Source organism: Artemia franciscana, chromosome 14 (genome assembly GCF_032884065.1).
Source record: "Artemia franciscana chromosome 14, ASM3288406v1, whole genome shotgun sequence".
Taxonomy (NCBI): Eukaryota; Metazoa; Arthropoda; class Branchiopoda; order Anostraca; family Artemiidae; genus Artemia; species Artemia franciscana.
Window position 1 is genome coordinate 17,525,887 of NC_088876.1, and position 20,589 is coordinate 17,546,475.

Sequence of the window (20,589 nt, forward strand, 5' to 3'; positions counted from 1 at the left end):
AAGACAAATTTATAACTCCCAAAGAAAAAATATAGATTTATTGTTCTAATATTTTCAGTTGAGGGATGAATTGAATTCTTACTTATCCCAAATACAAATTTCAAAATACGTATTTAGAAATTAAACTTGAAAGTAGAGGGCAAGTATTCTTCCAAAATGTTTGAAAAGTGAAGTTGTCTTTTCACAGCTTAATAAACAACAATTCCTTAACTTGGCTATGAATTCCACAAGATGAAAACTTGGGGAGAAGGGGAATTTCTATCACAATGTGGCAATTTTGCTCAAAAAGTTTATTCTAATTAGTGGCACACAATTTACATCGTCAACATAACACTTTTAGTATTTAATTTAAACTCAAAACCCATGAAAATTGCAAGAAATCAGTAAACACCAAACAGACTGGTGGTTAACATCTTAACTACACGTAGGCAGAGACCGCAGAGTTCTTCACATAAAGAAGCTTTTTCAGGTCAATAGGCTACTAGAAGCCAATATTTTGATATTTTTAGTTGCTAATTTTTATTAGCAAATAATTTTATTTAGCAAATTATTTATTTACGTTATTTACTACATTAATTATTTACAATTATTTAGCAAATAATTTCGTTTATTAGAACTATATTTTTATTTGCTAATTTTAACAAAAAAGGATGCAAGTTGTTTGTTTGGATAACTGAAAAATAATACTTCTGGATAAAAGAGATATTTCCCATTTTTATTTTTGTTAGGATTTATTAAGTAGTCAGTAGAACATATTTCTCAGTAGAACAGCTATTCCTCCTTTGGATAGAATTCATGTAGATTTGCTCACCCATGCACACCATAATCTTTGAATAGTGTCATTCAATGCCCCACAATCAGGTAAGAGAAAGGCTGGGCACCTCAAAGCAGGATGAGAAGGAATTTCAAAAAAATCCCAAAAATCATTATAAGCTCAAGCTCAAGCAAAATGGGAAGGGGGATGGATGTTCCACCAACATGTGATTCTAAGACAGTTCCACGCTGCTATAAGTATTCAGTTTAAGCAATAACAAAAAAATAACAAGCTAAGACGCACTTTAAACGGGTACAGTGAATGGCTTTGTTAAAACACTAATTAACCAGTTTCCATTTGCCTGAGAGAGGTCTTCTACGCTTTACAATTGCATAGAGAACTTTGAATAGTGAAAAAAAATACAACGAAAATATAGTCCCAAAATTATATGTCTGTAAAAGCATATGTTGTTCTATTTTTACAATCCACAACCATGTCATAAGTGTTTGGATAAAATTTAATTAAAATTTATCAGCAGATTATATTATTACAAATTATATCTTATTTAAATCCTTGAGAATTACCTTATATTTGCCCTCCACATTCTAAAAAAATATACTTGCAAAATTGTACTGTCTATAAAAGCATATGTTGTTCGATTTTTACGGCTTACAACCATTTAAAAGTGCTTTGGTAAAAGTTAATTAGAATTTATTTTCAGATTATATTATTACAAATTTTATCTTATTTAAATGCTTAAGAATAATCTTATATTTACTCTCCCAAACTCTACAAAATATAATCACTAAATTATATTATCAGCAAAGCAGGTATGGTTCTATTTTACGATCTACAACCATGTCATATGTGCTTTGGTATAAATTAGATCTTTGCAAATAATCTTATATTTGCTCTAGAGTAAAATTATGGTAATACCCTTTTGGGATAGATAGACCCCACAGAGATTTGGACAAGGTCAAATACATGTTCAAAAAGTCAACTGACCTCTTTAAGTTCCATAATACAGGTTCCATGAACGTCAATAAAGTTAGTAAGCTTTTCCTCTCAAAGTCTATCTCCCTTATACACAGACCCATCTTTTCAACTTTAAAGCCATTTTTGAGGCAAATAATTTGAATCCTTCAAATGTGGAATTCTGATTAGTTGAAAATTTACTATGTTATAGAGAATCATATTTCAGGTTGTTATGTTCATTTTTGTAAACATGTCTCAAATTAGCTCCTTTTACTCAGTTCAAGACTTAATTACGTCTCGAACCCTTAACTTTATTGGCGCTGTAGGAGCCCCGCATGGAGCTTTACTTTACTCGTTCATGTGCATGTTACTGTGAATTCCAAAATCTGGCTAATATTGGCATTCACTGGTGAATGTCCGAGATTCCTTTTTCTCTGCTTAGATTAAATTAGTTTTGCAAATCAGCTTTTTCAGTCTGATACAATCTTTGATAGTAAAACTTAAAAATTAGATCAAGTCAAATTACGGTTTAAATCACAGAAATGGATTAAAAACCCAACCTAAACTGACCTAACTTGTTACCGTCAAACCTTGCATAAAACTGAAGAAGTTAACTGGCAACTCTGACTAAATCTAAGGAGAAAAAAAGTATTTCCGACATTTACCGATGAATGTCGACATTCACTAATTTTGGACATTCACGGTAACATATACAGTGTTAAAATGTAAATTGAAATGTCTTTAAATGATCCAATATTAATATAGACCTTCTCGTGTAAAAAAGTTGCAATTTTTTTTATGCGAAACTTTAATTTAGATAGCACATACATTTTTAAAAAAGTAAATAAACATAAAGGTATAACTTAAAAGAAATATAACTACAATTGGACGTTATACGAACATCGGTTTTTCAAGCCCTATCCAATAAACAATAAATATGGCGCTGACTAACACATTCCCAGCTCAACAATTCAAGATTTGACAGGATTTCAGCCCGCTAATCACCTATAAAACTGAATATTCAAAATTCAGATGGGTAGTTTCTCAATCCTTTTCATAAGAAATGACATGAAATTTAGCCATTTCCTCATTGAATACATGAATCTTTATATATATATATGTCGAAAATGGATCTATTATGCTAAAAAATAAAATTCCTTACAAAAACGAAGAAGCAGGGAAGTTTTAGCAACGTTCTTACGAAAGATTCATCAGTATTGAGCCCTCACTTCCTCTGTCCTAACGGAGTAAACAAATTTCAGTTGCGTCACAACTTTACAATATGCCTAAATAATTGTTCTTCGACCATTGAAAGTCTATAGAAAGGTCCATAAAGCTGTGATTTATTGAATTACTTTGATTTTTGTTCCTAAGCAAAAAGCAGCAGGCAGCATTTCCATCTCTAGTTATTTAGCTGCAATTTTGGTAACTTTATCACCTAATTGGGTTCTTTTCCTGTATTAACTTTAGCACTTTTTTCTACCTAGTTAGATTTTCCTTGAATCTTTCATTTCATAGGGTTATTTTTATTTCAAGGTCAAAGAAATTATACTTGAAATTCCTTCAGAATGATAAGTAAAGTAAATTATTCAATTGCAAGCCATTCAAAGCTGAAAGCAAGTTCGAGGATTTGACGGGAAAATAAAATAAAAATACAATTCTTCTATGTTTACATTTTTCATCGTTCTTCTCTCACTAATTGATTTGTATGATATTTGTTTTGTTTTTTTGTCGTTCCATGATCAGTCGATCGAAAAAATGTTGCGTTGGTGGCCTAGAGGTGGAAATAAATCGAAGAACCCTTTTTTCAACATCAGGAATTATCAGAAAAAAAGCACAGGATTTTCAAATTTCAAACAGTTACTGAGCGTCTGTGGCGAGTATAAAACAAACCGGTGATTCATCACATAAACTTGCATAAAGGCTGTTAAAATTGTGCTGAGCAGACAGCACTTTATATCACAATTGTTCTGCAACATCCCTATAATTATTCACTTGTCCCAATTTCAGTATGATACCTCTTAGTCAGATAATTTGCAGTGTCTGTAAGATGCTCTAAACTCTTATGAAGTCCTAACAGATGTTTTCTAAACTGGTGAGCTACTTTTTGGACACAGTCTTCCTCACTTTCATCAAATGTTATATCTCTCTCTGTTTCAACACCAGAGTCTTCTGTATCTTGGTCCGTTCCTGGAAAAAAAAAGTATAATAAATTCTTCACGCTAATGTCATCAACAACTATCATTTATTCATTTGGATTTTAAACTACGATGTCATATAGCGATCGTACATGATGTGCAGTGTTTTGATTATATGTTTCATTATATATATATATATATATATATATATATATATATATATATATATATATATATATATATATATATATATATATATATATATATATATATATATATATATATGCATGCTCCACTGTTATTCTACCTTTAATGGCATCACGATGAAAACTAAAGATGAAGGTAAAGAGTAAGGCACTGAACTTTAACAGTTCCTACTGGCGGCGCTGATCTCCGTTTCATGGTCCCTCAGCCAGGAAGTCCAATGGGGGGGCAGTCATCCTTTGCTTTCGCACACCCTTCCTCTTTACATTCCCCAGATTTCTCAGTGTATCCATTTAGAGCTGGTTCGACTCTCGCTAAGCATAAGGAATCACGCCACTGACCTCCGTTCCAAACTAAATAACCAACGACACTAGGATTCAAACGCCTGTCCTTACGCACGAAGGATTTTAAGTCTAGCATGCTAATTTGACCCGATTTTGGCAGAAAATTAGGAGATAGCTAATTGGCTTTGTACTTCTGTAAAGCTATATGAATATCGTCCTAGCTTTAGAGATCACATTTGCCCCTAAACATTAAGTTACACAGTCCACATAAAATGGAGGAACGATTATACGCTATTGCATTATTAAACACAAGCCTAATGAAGTTGGGTAAGTCAGTAGAGTTGCTTTCTTTGTGGAAGGGGTTCCGGAAACTTGTGGAAGGGCCAAATTCTTGTGCGCGGTTCTTCCTGTCAGTATCTAGAGAGGATTTAGCTTTTAATATCTCTTCAGCGGGAGGAATATATTTAAACTATGCATGTGGTTAGGCTGTAAAATGATATTTTACTCCCTAATTGTTATAAAATATTTTTATAGTGAAGTAGAACATTATAATTGCATTATAATATTAGGCGGCTTTTGTGTAAATATGTTTATTTTAATAAGATCCTGTTTGATTGCTATTTTTTTTCCTGGCCCAGAGGGTCTCGGCACTATATGATACGGGGGATTCGCCAGGAGTAATATTTTTCAACTGAATCCTCCTGTAAAAATACAAACGTAGCGAGCTGAGGCTGAAAGAATGGCACTAATCTAAGGGGCTGTCACTGGATCAGCTACCCCATTCAGTTGTTTGAATATGGCTTTTGGGTTTTCTCAAAAGAACAGCGACTCTAAGTTTCCTCATGGTTCATTATCATACATCAAAGAAAAGGAGGCTGGTTGATCAGATGATGTCAGGACAGTGAGGATGCAGAACGGGGCGAAAGTGATTATGTTGCCATTTATGGCCCCTTTTAAAAAATTATTAAGGACAGTTTTTTTTCAGGGGCTTTTTTCAGGTTTGAAGCATCGTAAATGCAAAAGTTAAACTTTGGCCTAAAAACTAAGAGTGGATTAAAATGAATATAATAGTGAAAATGAATGGAAATCAAATATATAAAAAAAAGTTATGTAAAAGTAGAAAACAACATTAGAACTTAAATAGTCAGTAATTAATCTACATAGTAAGGCGAACACTGTCTACGCTACAGTGACTACTGCTTCCAATTACTTCACGATTGAATCCTTTCCCTTAAGAGTAGTGAAATAAAAGTTTTGAAATAAAATGCGTCTTAAGCCGTTAGCCGATTTTAGCAACAGTATGGGCCGGCGGGTTGAATTCTTGTGATCTTAGAAGTTTGGTGAAGACTTTACATATATTTGTTCAACCAAAAGAAGAGAACATTTATAAAAAAGATATTCGAGGAACATCAGGGATATTTGAAATTTAGTTTTGTTAGAAATTACTTTAGCAGGGGTCGGCCGCAACGATGCTCCCGAGAAAGTGACAAAAAGTGACAACCAAGAGGCAGTCCGAGCGCAGGCTGATGAACTACACAAGTCCAAGTTACTGCCTTATGATCATCATCGCCCTCTGAAAGCCCATGAGGTTATGGAAAATAAGGATGGAAGTCATATTTTATCTTCGATTAATTTATTTGGTCATACAGAAAGAGAACTTTAATGAAAGCACAACTTCGATTAAGGTACAAAGAATAAACAACCTTAGTAAAGCAGAACTTTTGAATGTTTCCGAACAGGAATAAACCGTACGAGTGGCGTCCATGAGTAAGTGTAACAAATCACTGGTAGAATTACGCTTACCATAATTAGCGTCATAACTTCTTCTACTTTTTTGATAGGTGATCGATCAGTTCTGATTTCCCCTTCAAAACAAGTATTTCCACAGTCCTGGACTGCCAATTGAGCATCTTTCTTTTTAGCTTCAAGCTTCTCTTTTTCCAATTCACCCTGTTTTCAGCTAATAAGGTAAAGTTTATAGCTAGCTCTAGCTGATCTACCAAACACAGCAGCTTCTTTATGATCGGCACAATCTCGGGAGTGCTCTCATAGTTGCGCGTTGCATCAGCAGCACAAGCTTTAGCGTTTAGGGTCTGCTCCTCTATACGGGCTTGTATGCTAGTCATCAACTGAGCTGAACGAGAAAATCCTCGCTCCGCTCCTGTGCTTCCATGGTAGAGCAAAAGAGCTGCTCTAACTACTCGACCCAAGACCTGATTTTTCAAATCATCACCTGGTGTCTTCAGTTCTAGGATCTTTTACAAATCTATTCATCTTTTGCCAATCAATTCATTACTGTTCGTGGGTGGTAACATAGGGTCTAACTGCAATAATAACCATCCTCCCTGGACTTTATCTATGTTCGTCTCATCTGATATTTTCTTGCGAAGTAGAAAACATCACTGCAACCCTTCGACTGAGAATCTGGCTTAGGAAGCCTGAAGAACCTAAAGCTTCAGATAAACTCGTTGTTCTCAGGGTATTTTGCCAACAAATGCTGTACAGCAGCTTTGACGTGCTTTCTAACTCCTAGGGAAAAAAGTTTCCCATCTTTCTGAATCGCTTTTGAAAAAGCAAGAGCTGCCAGGATCCACTCATTAGACAAAGGTTGCTCTAGATATGCTGCTGCAGCACTGTGTACGCTTTCAACCCCCACGGCAAGGTGGTAGTTGACATCATCGGCAAAAACAATCTGTCCAAGAAGAACTGTGTATAAGCGACAAAACTCAAAATTCAGCACATGAATCAGCGGCTCTTGTCGTTGATAAACTCCGGTGAATACAGTAAAGGTACTTGCTGAACTCACAACAAACTCGATTTTAGCTTTCATTGTTGACTTTCTTAGCCAACTGACAATTTTCAGATACTTCGGATCTGAAATAAATGCTTAAAGCTCTTTTACTTTGACTATAATTCCAGAAAAAATTCAGTCTGAACAGGCCATTGCTCGATCAATCGGTTTGCAGATTCTCCTATGGTAAGCCACCAAGTGTGAACGTACTTTACGAACTTATGTCGCGGAGCCTTAACTTTTAGCTGACACTGGCTAAAATCGTCAAAACGAGCAGACCATCCGCTGAGTAAATGGTAAACAGCAATTATCATATTACAACATTCCTCCCCGAGTTCCTGTAGTCCTTTTAGGAACGCATTATGCACTGCGTGGATGTTGTCTAGTCTAGTCATGTCGTATCCAGTTAATTCAAGGCTGACCTTTGGAAAGGATTACTGTGATCACATAGCTATGACGAGGATGGACTGCATGAGTAAAATTTGAAAGGAAAAATCCAAGAGTACTTGAAACTGAAATTGGAGAACTTAGAATTCGATAGTATAGAAGATGGATGGGGAAATTTTGGGAAAGTAGTTTGCAAATTAGAATGGAGAGGAAAGCTAGAAAAAAAAACAGCTAGAAAATATTAGCAAAAACGATATAAGCTTGATAGAAAAGAAAGGAGTTTTGTATATAAGAAGATTTCAGGGATAAATCTTACAAGAATAAGACAAAAGTAAGGGAAGAACACAAGGTACTAAGCATATATTTAAGAATATGTGAAATAGAGGATGTGATAAAAAGCAGGGGATCAGAAAGACGAAGCCAGGCAGCACAATAGTACAATACTGTACTGGCATGTTGAGCACTCGAGAGGAAGTCATCGATCTCGATTTACCTCAGGAAAATTAGGAATAGGGTAAAAAAAATAGAATAAACTATGATAAAGGTGTAGTGAGTAGTATAGAAAACAATGAGATAATGTTTGATAATCTGGAATTTTAGGAAAATTTACATAATAAGGAAGGTTTAAAGATGGTGAAAAAAGGCCTGAAAAACAATAGGGCATCAGATACTGATATCATAGTAAAAGAATTTTTGAGACACAGGGGTTAAATAGTTATAAATAGGATACCAAAAATCATGAATCCGATTCTTAAATAAAGGGGAAGAACCTATAGATTGAAGGCAAACTTTAATTAAATCTATTTATAAGTAAGGCAAAAAAGTGAGTTTAGCAACTATAGATGGCAGCAGATACCGAAAACCAAGAATGAGATTTTTTTATAAATAGGAAGTACTTTGTGCTTTGGAAAATCCGATGCACTGGCCAAATTTCAGGAGTAATAAAATAACTTATCATAATGATAATTGTTTAACTAAGTGATGTTGGATATTAGGTTGCAATAGAACACCAAAGATCGCTGAAGAGACTTTCATAAGATCAAGAATTGAGAAGCGTCTGAATTAAATTAGATCTCCTCAGTCCTGAGTTTTATATATTAGAAACAAGACTTTGGTTCAGCTGATACAAAAGCTCATAGTGAAGGTCTTATCCCTATAAAAGTATTATTTTGACACTATTCGCGCTGGAACTATCACTCCGCATGTGACGCAGTTTAGCTGTAACAGACAAGTTTTCGAATATAACTTTTCACAAAACAAGGAGTTGGTTGGAAAATAAGGTGGCTTTTCTAGTTAAGTAAATGAAAAACATTAAAGGATTGCGGGCGCTCTGAAACATTCTTCAATTCCTCCCACTTCTCTTTACAAGTACGTATATAAACCCCCTCAGTACCATTCTTGTCGCTTATTGTAACTACGCACCTTCAAATGGAGGAAAGTTAGGGGAAGAGCTAGGTGACAGTCTGTTTCTTTTTCTTTCTTCTTCTTCTTTTTTTAAGACCGAATTGGATGCGCTATGGTCAAATCTATATATTTAAAGTACCTATTTCAGATTCAGTATCAGAAACGGCAGCGCTGAGACTTGATGCCGATGACATGGGTAAGCTTCCTGAAGATGGCCGACGACCAGGGTTCTGACCAAGTAGGCTCTTGCTTTTCTGCGGTTTCGTAAATTCGATGCAATTCTCTTCTTGTGAACTTGATGCCCAAGTAAGCTCAGTTTTAATTTTGTTCAAAGTCTGATAGAGGTTATATAGGTCCGCAGCTTGTAAATTACGGATAAAAGAGCGAGACTTAGGAGCGACATTTCGTTCTAAATCTGAATCAAATCCAACCTAAAAAAAAGCATGTATCAGCTGAGAGCCATCATTTTTGTTGAAAAGTAATTTAGGACATGATAGGGTTAATCAGGCTCAAAAATGAATAAAATGTGTGACAAGAAGAGATAGGTCTGGATAAAGCGAGGGATAGGGGTCAACATGGTACCTTTTAGTCTCACCCCCGTCCTCCGGGAGAATCAAATGCTCTGAACCCACCCCCCTCCCTCCTCTCACCGAGAAGAGCTTGCACAAAAAAAGAATGCTTGTATATTTCAAGCAATTATTTTTCTTCCTCCCTATACCTCTTAAAAAACAAAATAACTGGAATGATATGACACCCCATCAAAGGTCTTTTGAAACTCACCTGGGAGAAGTCCAGACTCGTAGCAGGAAAGGGGGTCAGAACGTTTTTCCCAGGGACTAAGAACCACGTATTTAAGCCCGAATTTTCTTATTTTCGTGCTCCAAAATGTGTTTTCTCCAATGTTCCAAGGCGGAGTTGTCGGACAGATCGTAGATACTTCTTACATTTACCCTTGCAGATAGCTTATCTACCTTCTTTGAGCGATGTCTAAATGTGATCGCCATCTGTTCGCTGAAACTATGTTTTCAATGGAATTCGCAATGCAAGGATCTTGAACAAAACAAAAGTGTAATAGTTTGGGATAAAGCCAGATAAAAGAATCGTACGATACATGTTTATCACACACGCGTAGGAAGTAACTGAGCGTAGGAAGGTCCTACCAGGGCCAAGATTACGGAGACTGTCAAATTAAGTTCTTCTAGTCATTGTTTTCCACGGTCATTTTAATGCGCTTTTGACATTGTTCCATACCATACATTAAGTGAAACAAATTTATATATGGATTATATACATATTATCAAAGAGTAGAAGTGGAGAAAAAAAAAACTATTAAAATCAGTGTGGCCAAGTGTCTGACACGAGCGCAGCAAGGGAAGTAAAAATGTGCCATCGGTGCATTTTCGCTACATATATTTGGGTGGAGTACAAAATTTAGGGGAAATTAGATAGCACATGAATGAGTGCAAACAAAAACAAGGGTGTCAGAGACAATGTTACCAGATGGGCGCAAACTGTGTGCATTTTGCCTTTTAGAAAGCTACAACTGAGAATTGGTAAAATTCATTCTTCAATGAAAGATTCCCACACCAGATTCCGAAATCTCAAACAGTAAAGTAATTTTCGACAGCTTACATGCACTTTCGTGGTCAAAATTTTCTGTTCTGAGTCTTTAGTTCAACAAAAAACATATTTTTATCAGTTCTCTGGTACGAGAATTAAATGAAAGCTAGAACTAAAAAAGATCTAACAAAATAATACTTGCCAATATTTAAGGTGGTATTTTACATTACTTTCTGACTAATATACAGAATTCGTCCTTATCAACAATGGAAATTGAGATAAAAGAATTAAAAAAGAAATAAGTATTCTGTATATTACAGATTAAATTATATGAAAACGAGGAAGTTGAAGGTGCAATTGACAAAGATAACTATTGGATGGGATTTACTGATGAAGAAAAAAAGAGAAGCGCGATAGTAATGCAATGTAGTCCACAATGTCTCTCCAAAATGTCATTTAGATAAGTGACATCAAATTCTTCTTCCTTATGCAGTGTTTTTATGACATTGCAATTCTAAGCTTCAAGAAGGTGCAAATTCTTGAACTGAATAACGAGAACGAAATTTTTTCAGTTTTCAAGGATACAAATTAGAACGACAAGAAAAACCGAGTCAAGGATAAGAAATTAGACTGGCTGTTATTAATGCAATTATCTTTAAAATTGCCGGCGAAAAACAACGTTTTGAGATTTTTTTTTTTTTCAGGGTCTCGAAACAGAAGCCAATGACATACATATGAGACAAAAATCTACTTGACAAGGCCTTTAAAAGTACCGGTTGTTTTTTTAATTGTGTTTCCCTTTTAATGAACTTCAGATCAGTTTTTTACATTTTTTTAATCAAATATAAAATTTATCTTCGACTAGTATTCGAGATCTTTATCGAAGTTAGGTGACAAAGAAATAAAGTATAACTTTAACTTCTTGAAAACAGCAAACACTCCTTTCATGTCATCCAAATTTCCTTGAGAATTTCGTCATCATTTTCATTCTCATCCGTTGGTTTTTTGATGTCATAATACATGTCATTGGCAAATTTATTCAGCATAGCGGATGTAGGATCGAGGTCCCTGCAGCCCTTTCCCTGGCAATTTTGTCAAAGTTAGATGGTCACAATAAAATTAAACATTTTCAGCTGCATCCTGTTTCGAATTTTTTGCTGGACAACACTCGTAAAAGATAATACTCTCTCGACAAAGGTATTGTTGATTGATAAGCTTAAGACTGAAAGAGCTGCTTGAGCTATGTCGAAGAAAGGCCTACGATTCAGCTTGTCTTTTTAGCTGCTAACGCCAAACAAAAAATGATTTTGCGTTCACTTGGACGTCGTCTTGGAATAATTCCACCCAGTCCACCTGAAGCAAGTTTCGACACCGATTTTCCAGCTCACAAGGTCACGCTTTTAAGAAGAGAAAGTGGCAGCTGTTGGAAGTTTGACCTCACAGCAGTATTCAGACAAATTTGAGGAGAGAAAACTTTGATCTTCTTCGCAGTTTTTATGCAAGATCCGTCTCAACAAGACGATGATAAAAAAAATTCGACTTCTTGTAGAAAATAAAATGGTCAGCCGAAGTTTTTTAGAAGAGCCAGTTTATTTTCTGAAATTCGCTTAGAATCATCTTCAAAAATAACAAGCATAGTTTATTTGCTTCTTTGTATATGTCGTTGAGGACTCGGGCCTCAACGAAATCGCTCAGTGATAATTGCTCGCTCAAAATGTGAGGATAGTTCAAGATAAGAACCAAGCACCTTTACTACCGCACGATATCGTGAAATCCAGCAAGTGGACGAGCGCTGTACTATGATCTAATCTTTAGTTCCCTCATTTAGTAAGGCGTAAAATTGTTGGTAAGTAGTGGGCTCACACATTGGGCTAATCGAAATACGAAGAGTAAGTTTGCAGAAGCATTTAGTCAATTGATGACGGTAGCTCTAATCCAGCTTTTGATGTGCAAAGATGAAGAGAATGGCAAATACATTAATTAGCACAATATCTGGGTTTCCCGTTTTTTAACGGAGTCGTGGATATAAAGAATTGTCAATGCCAACCATATCACTCGCTCCACCAGTGCCTAACCTTACGCATTTCTTTACTTCGATCCCTATTTCCTCGTGGAAGTCACATAGTGTATTTATCAAAGCTAATGCAATAGCGCACAAAACTTAAATGAGTCCCCGAAAAGCAGTGTTGATCATTTTTAACTTCGCTGACTGATATCTAACATAAATAACAAATATAGATAAAAATAATGATAATATAAATAGCAAATATAAATAACTTCTTGTTAAGAATCAAATATGTGTTAACCCTATAGGACTACAACATTCCGATGCCCTCTAGTGTAGGTGTTCTCTCTGGTGGTAATATTCTTCTCATCTCTGTTTTGTGCTTCATTCCTTCTGCATGGCACTTAAGATCAGCCAAGTGAGCCATTAAAGGGAATTTATTTACTGGGCAGTATGCAGAATTAGCATCACTATCAATAGGTTTCAGCCATGCTTTTAGTTTATTCAGCTTTTCCCACTTTGTTTTTTTTTGGTTTTTCACATTGACGATAGTACAAGCTTCGATAATTTAAAATTTTTGGTTTTCATCTCCATCGTGGAATCTGGAACGATATAAAAATATCTAATGGTTTCTGAAAATTCCATCTGTGTTCATTGACATATTCCTGAATCTGGCAATGCAACTTGCCAATAAAGACTAAAATTTACAGATTTTGAGTTTTGGCATTGTTGTTGTGAAAGCGAAATGCGCCCAATTTGTGCCGAATTTTTTTGACATGTGCTAAATCGGCGCAATGCGCCAATTTGAAAAATTCAGTCCGCAACCACCTCAAAAAAGTGCGCAAATGGCGCAAACGTGCACCATCTAGCCACACTGATATAAATACGCACATCGTAAAGAAATGACGGCAATTGGCGAAATTTCAGGTTTCCAAAGTGGGGCTCACATCCTACTTGGGGCTCGATTGATCTTAGAGGAGATAGAGACATTCGGGGACAATCCAAAAATGTTGTTGAGATATTTGTAGCATTTCAGCCTTCTTCCTGGTTAATTCAAGCAACTATAAAAGAAGCTAATGATAAAGAAGAATCGCATATCACTATCACCAAAGTGTCAACATTATCTATAAGTAATTTTGAAAGAAAAAAAACGTACGATCAACTTCATCTAAAATCGGTTTATCTTGGTCATGCTTGATGTTAAGCCTTTAGGATGATGTTTTAAATAGACAATAGGAAAATGAAAGGATTTACCGAAAATTATTGTAGGGTAACACTTGAGTTCATGACCACTTTCACTGTCGGCTGCCAAAGCTAAAGCACCGTATTGTGAATACGGGCATGAAAGTATCAAAAACATAAAAACAGAACTCATTTTTTCGTTTCTTAGCAAAAAAATAAGGTTTTTACTCGTTCAGTAAGGAGCTGTGCATGACACATTATTTTTGCTACGACACCGTAAAAAAAACATTTACTAACAATAAATGGCTGAATAGAATAGATTGCATAATAAAAATTCTAGTAAATAAGCCTGAAAGATGTAGGCTCAAGGAAAATCCGAGATTTTGTTCTGGGAGGGGAGGTTAAAAAAACACATCAAAATTTGTGTATATGCCTTTTTGGAAATTTTTACGAGCCAGACTAAATTTTCGAGGAGGGGGGGAGTCGAACCCGGGAATCCCAGCACTGGATACGGCCTTGTGTAGCCTATAACCATGAACACGTAGGATTTTGTTTTGGGGCGAAGAAGCACATCTTTGGATAAATACCGTAGAAACAAGCGAATGTGGAATATACGGGTAAATCGCCATATTTCAGGGGGAGAGAGGTCCTAAGTCTTCTTCCCCCCCCTTACGTACATGCCTAAACAGATGTTTCCATCTTATAGTAGCTTTGCAATTTTTATCTTTTGCATTTCGTTCATGGGTTATATTTTTACTTTTCGCCTTTCATCCGAGAGATATATGTATTATTCTAAATATTTTTCTTCGCTGATGCTGTTAAAGCCAAATCCAGTTCTAGTCTATTGGAAATTCCCAATTCTTGAATTATTTGCTTCATCATGACAGACTACCCGTTCTACAATTGGAATAGCAACCCAAACAATTTTCGGGAATCAACTTTTATGATTAAAGTTTCGTCACATAACAGACCTCATGACTTGTTTAGTTTGAATTCCATGTACGCTTCCTTTGGGTCTAGAGGGGGTGGTAATAGTGCCCCTCCCATTACGACAGTATTTTTCTACGTAGTATAGATTATTACACTCACATGCCAACCAGCATCAGCACAAAGATGGAAAAGGTGAGGCGGGCATCATAAGCCTCGCCGGGAAATTTCTTGGGAGGGGGGTAGAGCGGCGTTTACTAACAGGAGCTTTTGCTTCAGCGGTTTTAAATGGTAATATTTCTCTTTCCTATTGATACATAATGTTTCAATGTTTTTAATCCGGCGTATACAATGTATGTAGCATCGGAGCAGTCTATAGTGGATAATGCAGTGGTTTCAGCAACGTAGAAGATCAAAAGTCACGCAGAATTTCCATCCACGTGAACAATAATAACTCTTTCCGTCCTACCACGATTTTTCAGAAAAAATATTGTTAAGGACCTGATTCAACAAAACTACATTCCATCGGGTATTTTGACTTAATATTCAATTTTTAGCCAAACTTTTAGTTGCAATCCAAAATTGATAGCTTAGACAGAAAATGTGAAAAAGCAAGACGCTACCAATCGATTTACAACAGCAAGAAATCGGGATTTACAGAGCCGGTTCCAAACGTCGTATTTTGGTTCGGCCTCAGCATGAATTGAAAAACGATCAGAAATCAAATTAAAAAAGAAAATAGGCTTTTTCAACAGAAACTAAGGAGCAATGTTAAAACTTAAGACGAGCAGAATTTATTCTTCATATGAGGGATGCCGTCCCCTCTTCAAACCCTCACTCTTTACGGTAAAGTTTGTCTTCTGTCCTGGCTCTTTTAGAACGAATGCTGAAATACAAGCGCAGTTAAGCTGGAATAAGAGCCTTTTTTAAAGCACTAAAAAAAAAACTTTAGCGTAACGACAGAGGGGTTGAGGAGAAGGCAGTCCCCCTTCATATACGGAAAAATTCTTGCTTCTGCTAAGCTTTAATGTTGCACCTTACTTTCAGTTAAAAACATTATTATTTTTTCTTTAACATTATAATAAATTACCTTTCCGTCCATTAACGCACGTGGCACGAGAATATTTTCATTCATATTCGCAACAGCTTTAACAAATCGATCCATGACCGAAACGATACTTTGTTGGGAAAACTCAACTGCTGAAGAATCAAACGACATCTTTTTCCTGGCACAGTTTCCACGACTAGAAAATAAAGTTCATGAAGAAAAGTTCATCGCACTTCCTAGATGCTTGCAATCCTACAAAGTATGAAAGTCAAATTGTCAGGTCCAAAAAAGCGAAGAAAATTCGAAAAGAAGGTTTTGATTTTAATTTGTCAATCGTCCTTTGGGGAATAACCAACAAATTTTGTTGGCATTAATCATAATTTTTTGGGTAGTCTTACTGGAAGCAAAAAGTAAATAGTTAATCAAGTGCTTTGAGGCTACAACTTTAAAAAATTAAGAAATCGAATTGTAAGATCTACTTCTGAGAGGCTCAAAGAAGAGTTTTATTCCGCATATTATTCTATTTTATTCAACCTGACATTGTTAAATCTCCCTTTATTAAGATCCGACAGACTAAAAATGTTAAGATTTTGCTCAGCGTTTGTTTAAGGCAGAGTCAACACACGAATCTTGACTTATTAAAGAGGATGGGTGTCCCATCTGTATACTCCCCTCCCCTCTTTTTTACGGGAATGTTTAACCACTGCTATCTGAAAGCATTCTAGAGTGCAACAAATATAGCCAGTTCGTAGTTACGTCTTAATTACCTTTAAAAACATTTGAAACTAAATATCTTATGGTCAAAAGCAGATTCGGACAAGTAGATCATTTTATAATCAAGCCGTCGTGGAGAAGATATTTAAAAAATTTTAACACCTCTCTTGTATCAGAGCATTCGTTCTTGACGAACTATGGTGGGGGTTACAATTACGGGTAAAGAGTAGAGAGTTAAAGGGGGTTAACAGTCCTCACATATACAGGCTAAGTTTTATTGTTTTTGTGTGGTTTTGAAGGTCGATCTATATTTTCATTTAACACATTTTTTACATTTAAATTTTCCCAACTTAATATTATATCTAAATTGTTTAAAATATAAAGGTTATTTAAAATATGAGGGTTGGGGGGAGGGTTAGAATCCCCCCTCAACCCTCATATTTATCTTTGAATTGTATGCGATGAATTCTCTCGCGATTCTAGTCATGTTTGTAGCAGCAGCTGCAATCTAGTAAAGAGCGAACCACAGCCTGTAGTAACAAAAAGTTAAAAAACGCCCTTTGAAAAAAATGCCTAGTGAAAAAATTTCCATCTCACACTGATTCAGGAATGATAACTATTATTTCGGTAAAAGTTTACTGCGAAAAGAAATTAATGGTGATTCCGAAAAAAAGTCTCAAACCCCTCGAAATTGGCGTCAGACCAAAATGAAAACTGTACCATTGGAATCAGCATGGTCGATTTTTTTTTTTTTTTTTTTTTTTTTTTTTTTTTTTTTTTTTTTTTCAGCAGCCCTAGCGGGCTACCAGAACATCAAAGAGATGCTTAAAGGTCCAAAAGCTATTTCTCATATGTATGTGGTTTATATAAATTCCGCCGTTTGCAAGTGCCATCTGGCACGAAAAATGCGCTTTTGGGGTCATGTCTCACGTGGAAAAGCTGGGGCTAGTGGGCTACCAGAACTTATTTGAAAACTTCTGCTCATATCTACGTGCTTTTAATAAATTCTACCATTCGTAAGTGAGGTATAGCACTGAAAACAACACTTCCGGAGCCAGTTTTTAAGCCAAGAATCTTGAAAGCATATAACAGTATCATTGTAATAATTATGGTCCAAAACCCTTAACTGGAGGTTTGCAAGAACACCTCCCACAAATTCCTCCTTCAGGCTCCCTTAATAGGCCACCCAATTTAAGTCCTAAAAACACCAATATATTAAATTACATTATTAGAAGCGCGGTTCTGTTAGTACAGCGCTGGACTTAAAATTAGATTATAATGCGTTTGATTCCAGCTTGGATTTTCTTCTTTTTTTCTTTTTTTTTTTAATCGCGGTTTGTCCCTTCTTAGAATTACTTTTCAGATAATCCAATATTTTTGTACATGTGATGCACTAATTTTTTAAAGCATATCCCGGGAGGGCTCATCTTATGCCTAGTACCGTACTCAAATCTACGTGCTCTTTATCAATTTACCATCCAAGAGTGTCGTAAAAACGGCACTTTGGTACCACTTCTTAAGTGGAAGCGTTTAAAAGCATAAAATGGTACCATTGCAATAATTATGGTCCAAAGCCCTGAACTGAAGGCTTATAAGAGCCCCCCACATATACTCCCCCTCCAGACCCTCTTAGTAAGTTTCATTAACCGTCAAGTCTTCAAAGTCTTCAAAGTAAAGGATTATTGCTAAAACAAATTAACTAAAACTGAAAACTTTTCAACTAAAAATCTACCAAAAATTAAGCTTGAATGATCAACAACTTCGAATTGTACCTTCAAACTTCACTCTGCAATGAAGCCTGTGTGCTAGTTCTAACGGCGGTAATTGAGGGGAAGGGGCGTCTTTGCCCCCTTAGTTTTTTTTGTTCCTCCTACATTTTGAAAAACGCCTTTTTTTTTGGTCACTTTATTGAAAAAGGCACCTTATTCATCTAAAAAAAATGAAGGAAACAACCGAAAGGGGACTTTTTTATATAAAAAAAATTTATAAAAAGCGATTAGGTACAAATATAAGCTATTAAATGAGCCCTTAAACAGCTCTCTTATGTTACAGTAGCCTTGTAGTTCCTGCTAGTCAGTAGGTGCTTTATAAAGCCCTGCCTTCATTATAGCTTTTCCAGGTGAAGTCGGCCGAGTAAAAACAGCCTTTTGCTCATGGAAAAATAAACGTTCCCGAAAAACATGTATTGCTTTGTAAAGGATGGATAATTAACTTTATGTTATAGAATGAAAGTTTTTCGTAGCTGTTAAGTTTGTTTGCAGTATTTTCTAGATGTGTCTTATCTCCCCTAGATCGATGATAATTAGAAATTATATAAGAAATAAGTTTCCAACTGAAATTAAGGAGGGACATTAAAACTTAAAACGAATTACTCCGTATAAGAATATTACTCCGTATATAGAAAAAAGGTTATAGCAGCCTTGTTTCTACATTAAATTTTAATCAAAACGAACAAAGATTACTTTAAAAAAACAAAGTTTTTCCGAGAGAAGTAAAGAGCGAAGTTGAAACTTAAAACTGGCAAAAGTTACTAAATAACAGCCTATCATATATATATATATATATATATATATATATATATATATATATATATATATATATATATATATATGTATATATACTAGCTGTTGGGGTGGCGCTTCGCGCCACCCCAACATGTAGTTGGTGGGGCGCTTCGCGCCCCCCCAAGCCCCCCCGCGCGCGTAAGTCGTTACGCGCCATATTAGTTACGCGCCATTGTAGCTGTGTCCCTGTGTCCCACCTGTGAATAGAGATAGATATAAATATATATTTTTAACTACGTAAAACATGCGAATATACAACATTCTTCGCTGTCCCATTGTCTGTGCATATAAATAGCATTTAAATTCCCTGTGTCCCGGTCGTCATTTGTGTCCTGGTGTCCCAGTTTGTATTTTTTCTTTGAGTGTCCCGGTCGTCATTTATATTCCCTGTGTCCCAGTGTCCCGGTCGTCATTTGTGTCCCGGTGTCCCGGTCAGTAATTTCTATTCAAACAATCCATGTGTCTCAGTCGGCAATTATACATCCCGCCTGTGCCCCCGGCGTCCCCGTTGTAGTTGTGTCCCTGCGTCCAGGTCGTCATTTATATTCCCGGTCGTGATTTGTGTCCGGGTGTCCCAGTCTGTAATTTTTCTTTGAGGTTCCTGGTCGTCATTTATATTCCCTCTGTGTCGGTCGTCATTTGTGTCCCGGTCTGTAATTTATCTTGGAGTGTTTTTTCTTTTTAGTTTTTTTTAGTTTTTTACATTTTTTCAGTTTTTTTTTTCTTCTTTATTTTTCAGCGTCACTATGAAGTACATATCGCCGAACCTTTGTTTTTTAACTTAAATCTGGTAGGCATTGATGACCTTATCCAAGTCAAAATCCCAAACCCAATCATCATCGCTATCATTTTCAGTTTTGATATGTTTTGACTCTCGCTTTCCAGGTGGATTTTCATCTAACTGCGCGGTTTTGCGTTCTTTAGCCGCAAGCCTGTTTTCTTGCTGTGATTCCTCGGCACGCTTTCTTTTCTTACTTTCTCTATCAGCTGCAAGCCTGTTTTCTTGCTGTTCTTGTGATTCCTCGGCACGCTTTCTTTTCTTACTTTCTCTATCAGCAGCAAGTTTTTTGGCATAGACTCTTTGAGCAGCTTCCTCGGCTGTTGCCATTGTAGGTTCTTCAGTCATTTTACAATTAAACATTTTTCCGTGAACGCATGTCTTAAATACCATTAATGACGTCACCGTCATAGCAAAAATGTCGACAACTAACTTCATGACGTCAGTCGACACAGAAACATGACGTCACCTGACAGACAGACACGCAGACAGACAACTTATTTTTATATATTTAGATATATATATATATATATATATATATATATATATATATATATATATATATATATATATATATATATATATATATATATATATATATATATATATATATATATCAATAAAACTAGAATGAATAAACCAACTAATTATGTATCCCTATGCTTTTAGGATTATAGAAAACTTGCACTTTACTGAAAACACAAAATAATATAGGAGTTTTGGTACAGTAAAAGCAAACCAATTAAGGACACTTTACACAATAAAAATATTATCAATCCCTTTTAAGATAAAGCAACAATCCATTTTAGGATTGTTGCTTTATTTTTTTTTACGTTTAATTTGGTATTACTTCTGCACAATGGCTCAGTTCAAT

The 20,589-nt window shown here is 35.7% G+C and overlaps 1 protein-coding gene across 4 annotated transcripts in view; it reads right to left on the reverse strand.

Annotated features, from left to right (window-relative positions):
- Positions 1–3,447: 3,447 nt before the first annotated feature.
- The window catches only part of LOC136035413 (uncharacterized), a 38,691-nt gene continuing 21,549 nt past the window's right edge, over positions 3,448–20,589 (reverse strand). For all 4 annotated transcript variants that reach the window (XM_065717204.1, XM_065717206.1, XM_065717205.1 and 1 more), the window contains exons 2-4: positions 15,702–15,855; positions 9,077–9,368; positions 3,448–3,919 (exon numbers count right to left, since the gene is read on the reverse strand). In XM_065717204.1, the coding sequence (XP_065573276.1) occupies positions 3,717–3,919; positions 9,077–9,368; positions 15,702–15,855 (649 nt within the window). In that variant the 3' untranslated portion in view covers positions 3,448–3,716. The remainder of the gene's footprint in view (positions 3,920–9,076; positions 9,369–15,701; positions 15,856–20,589) is intronic.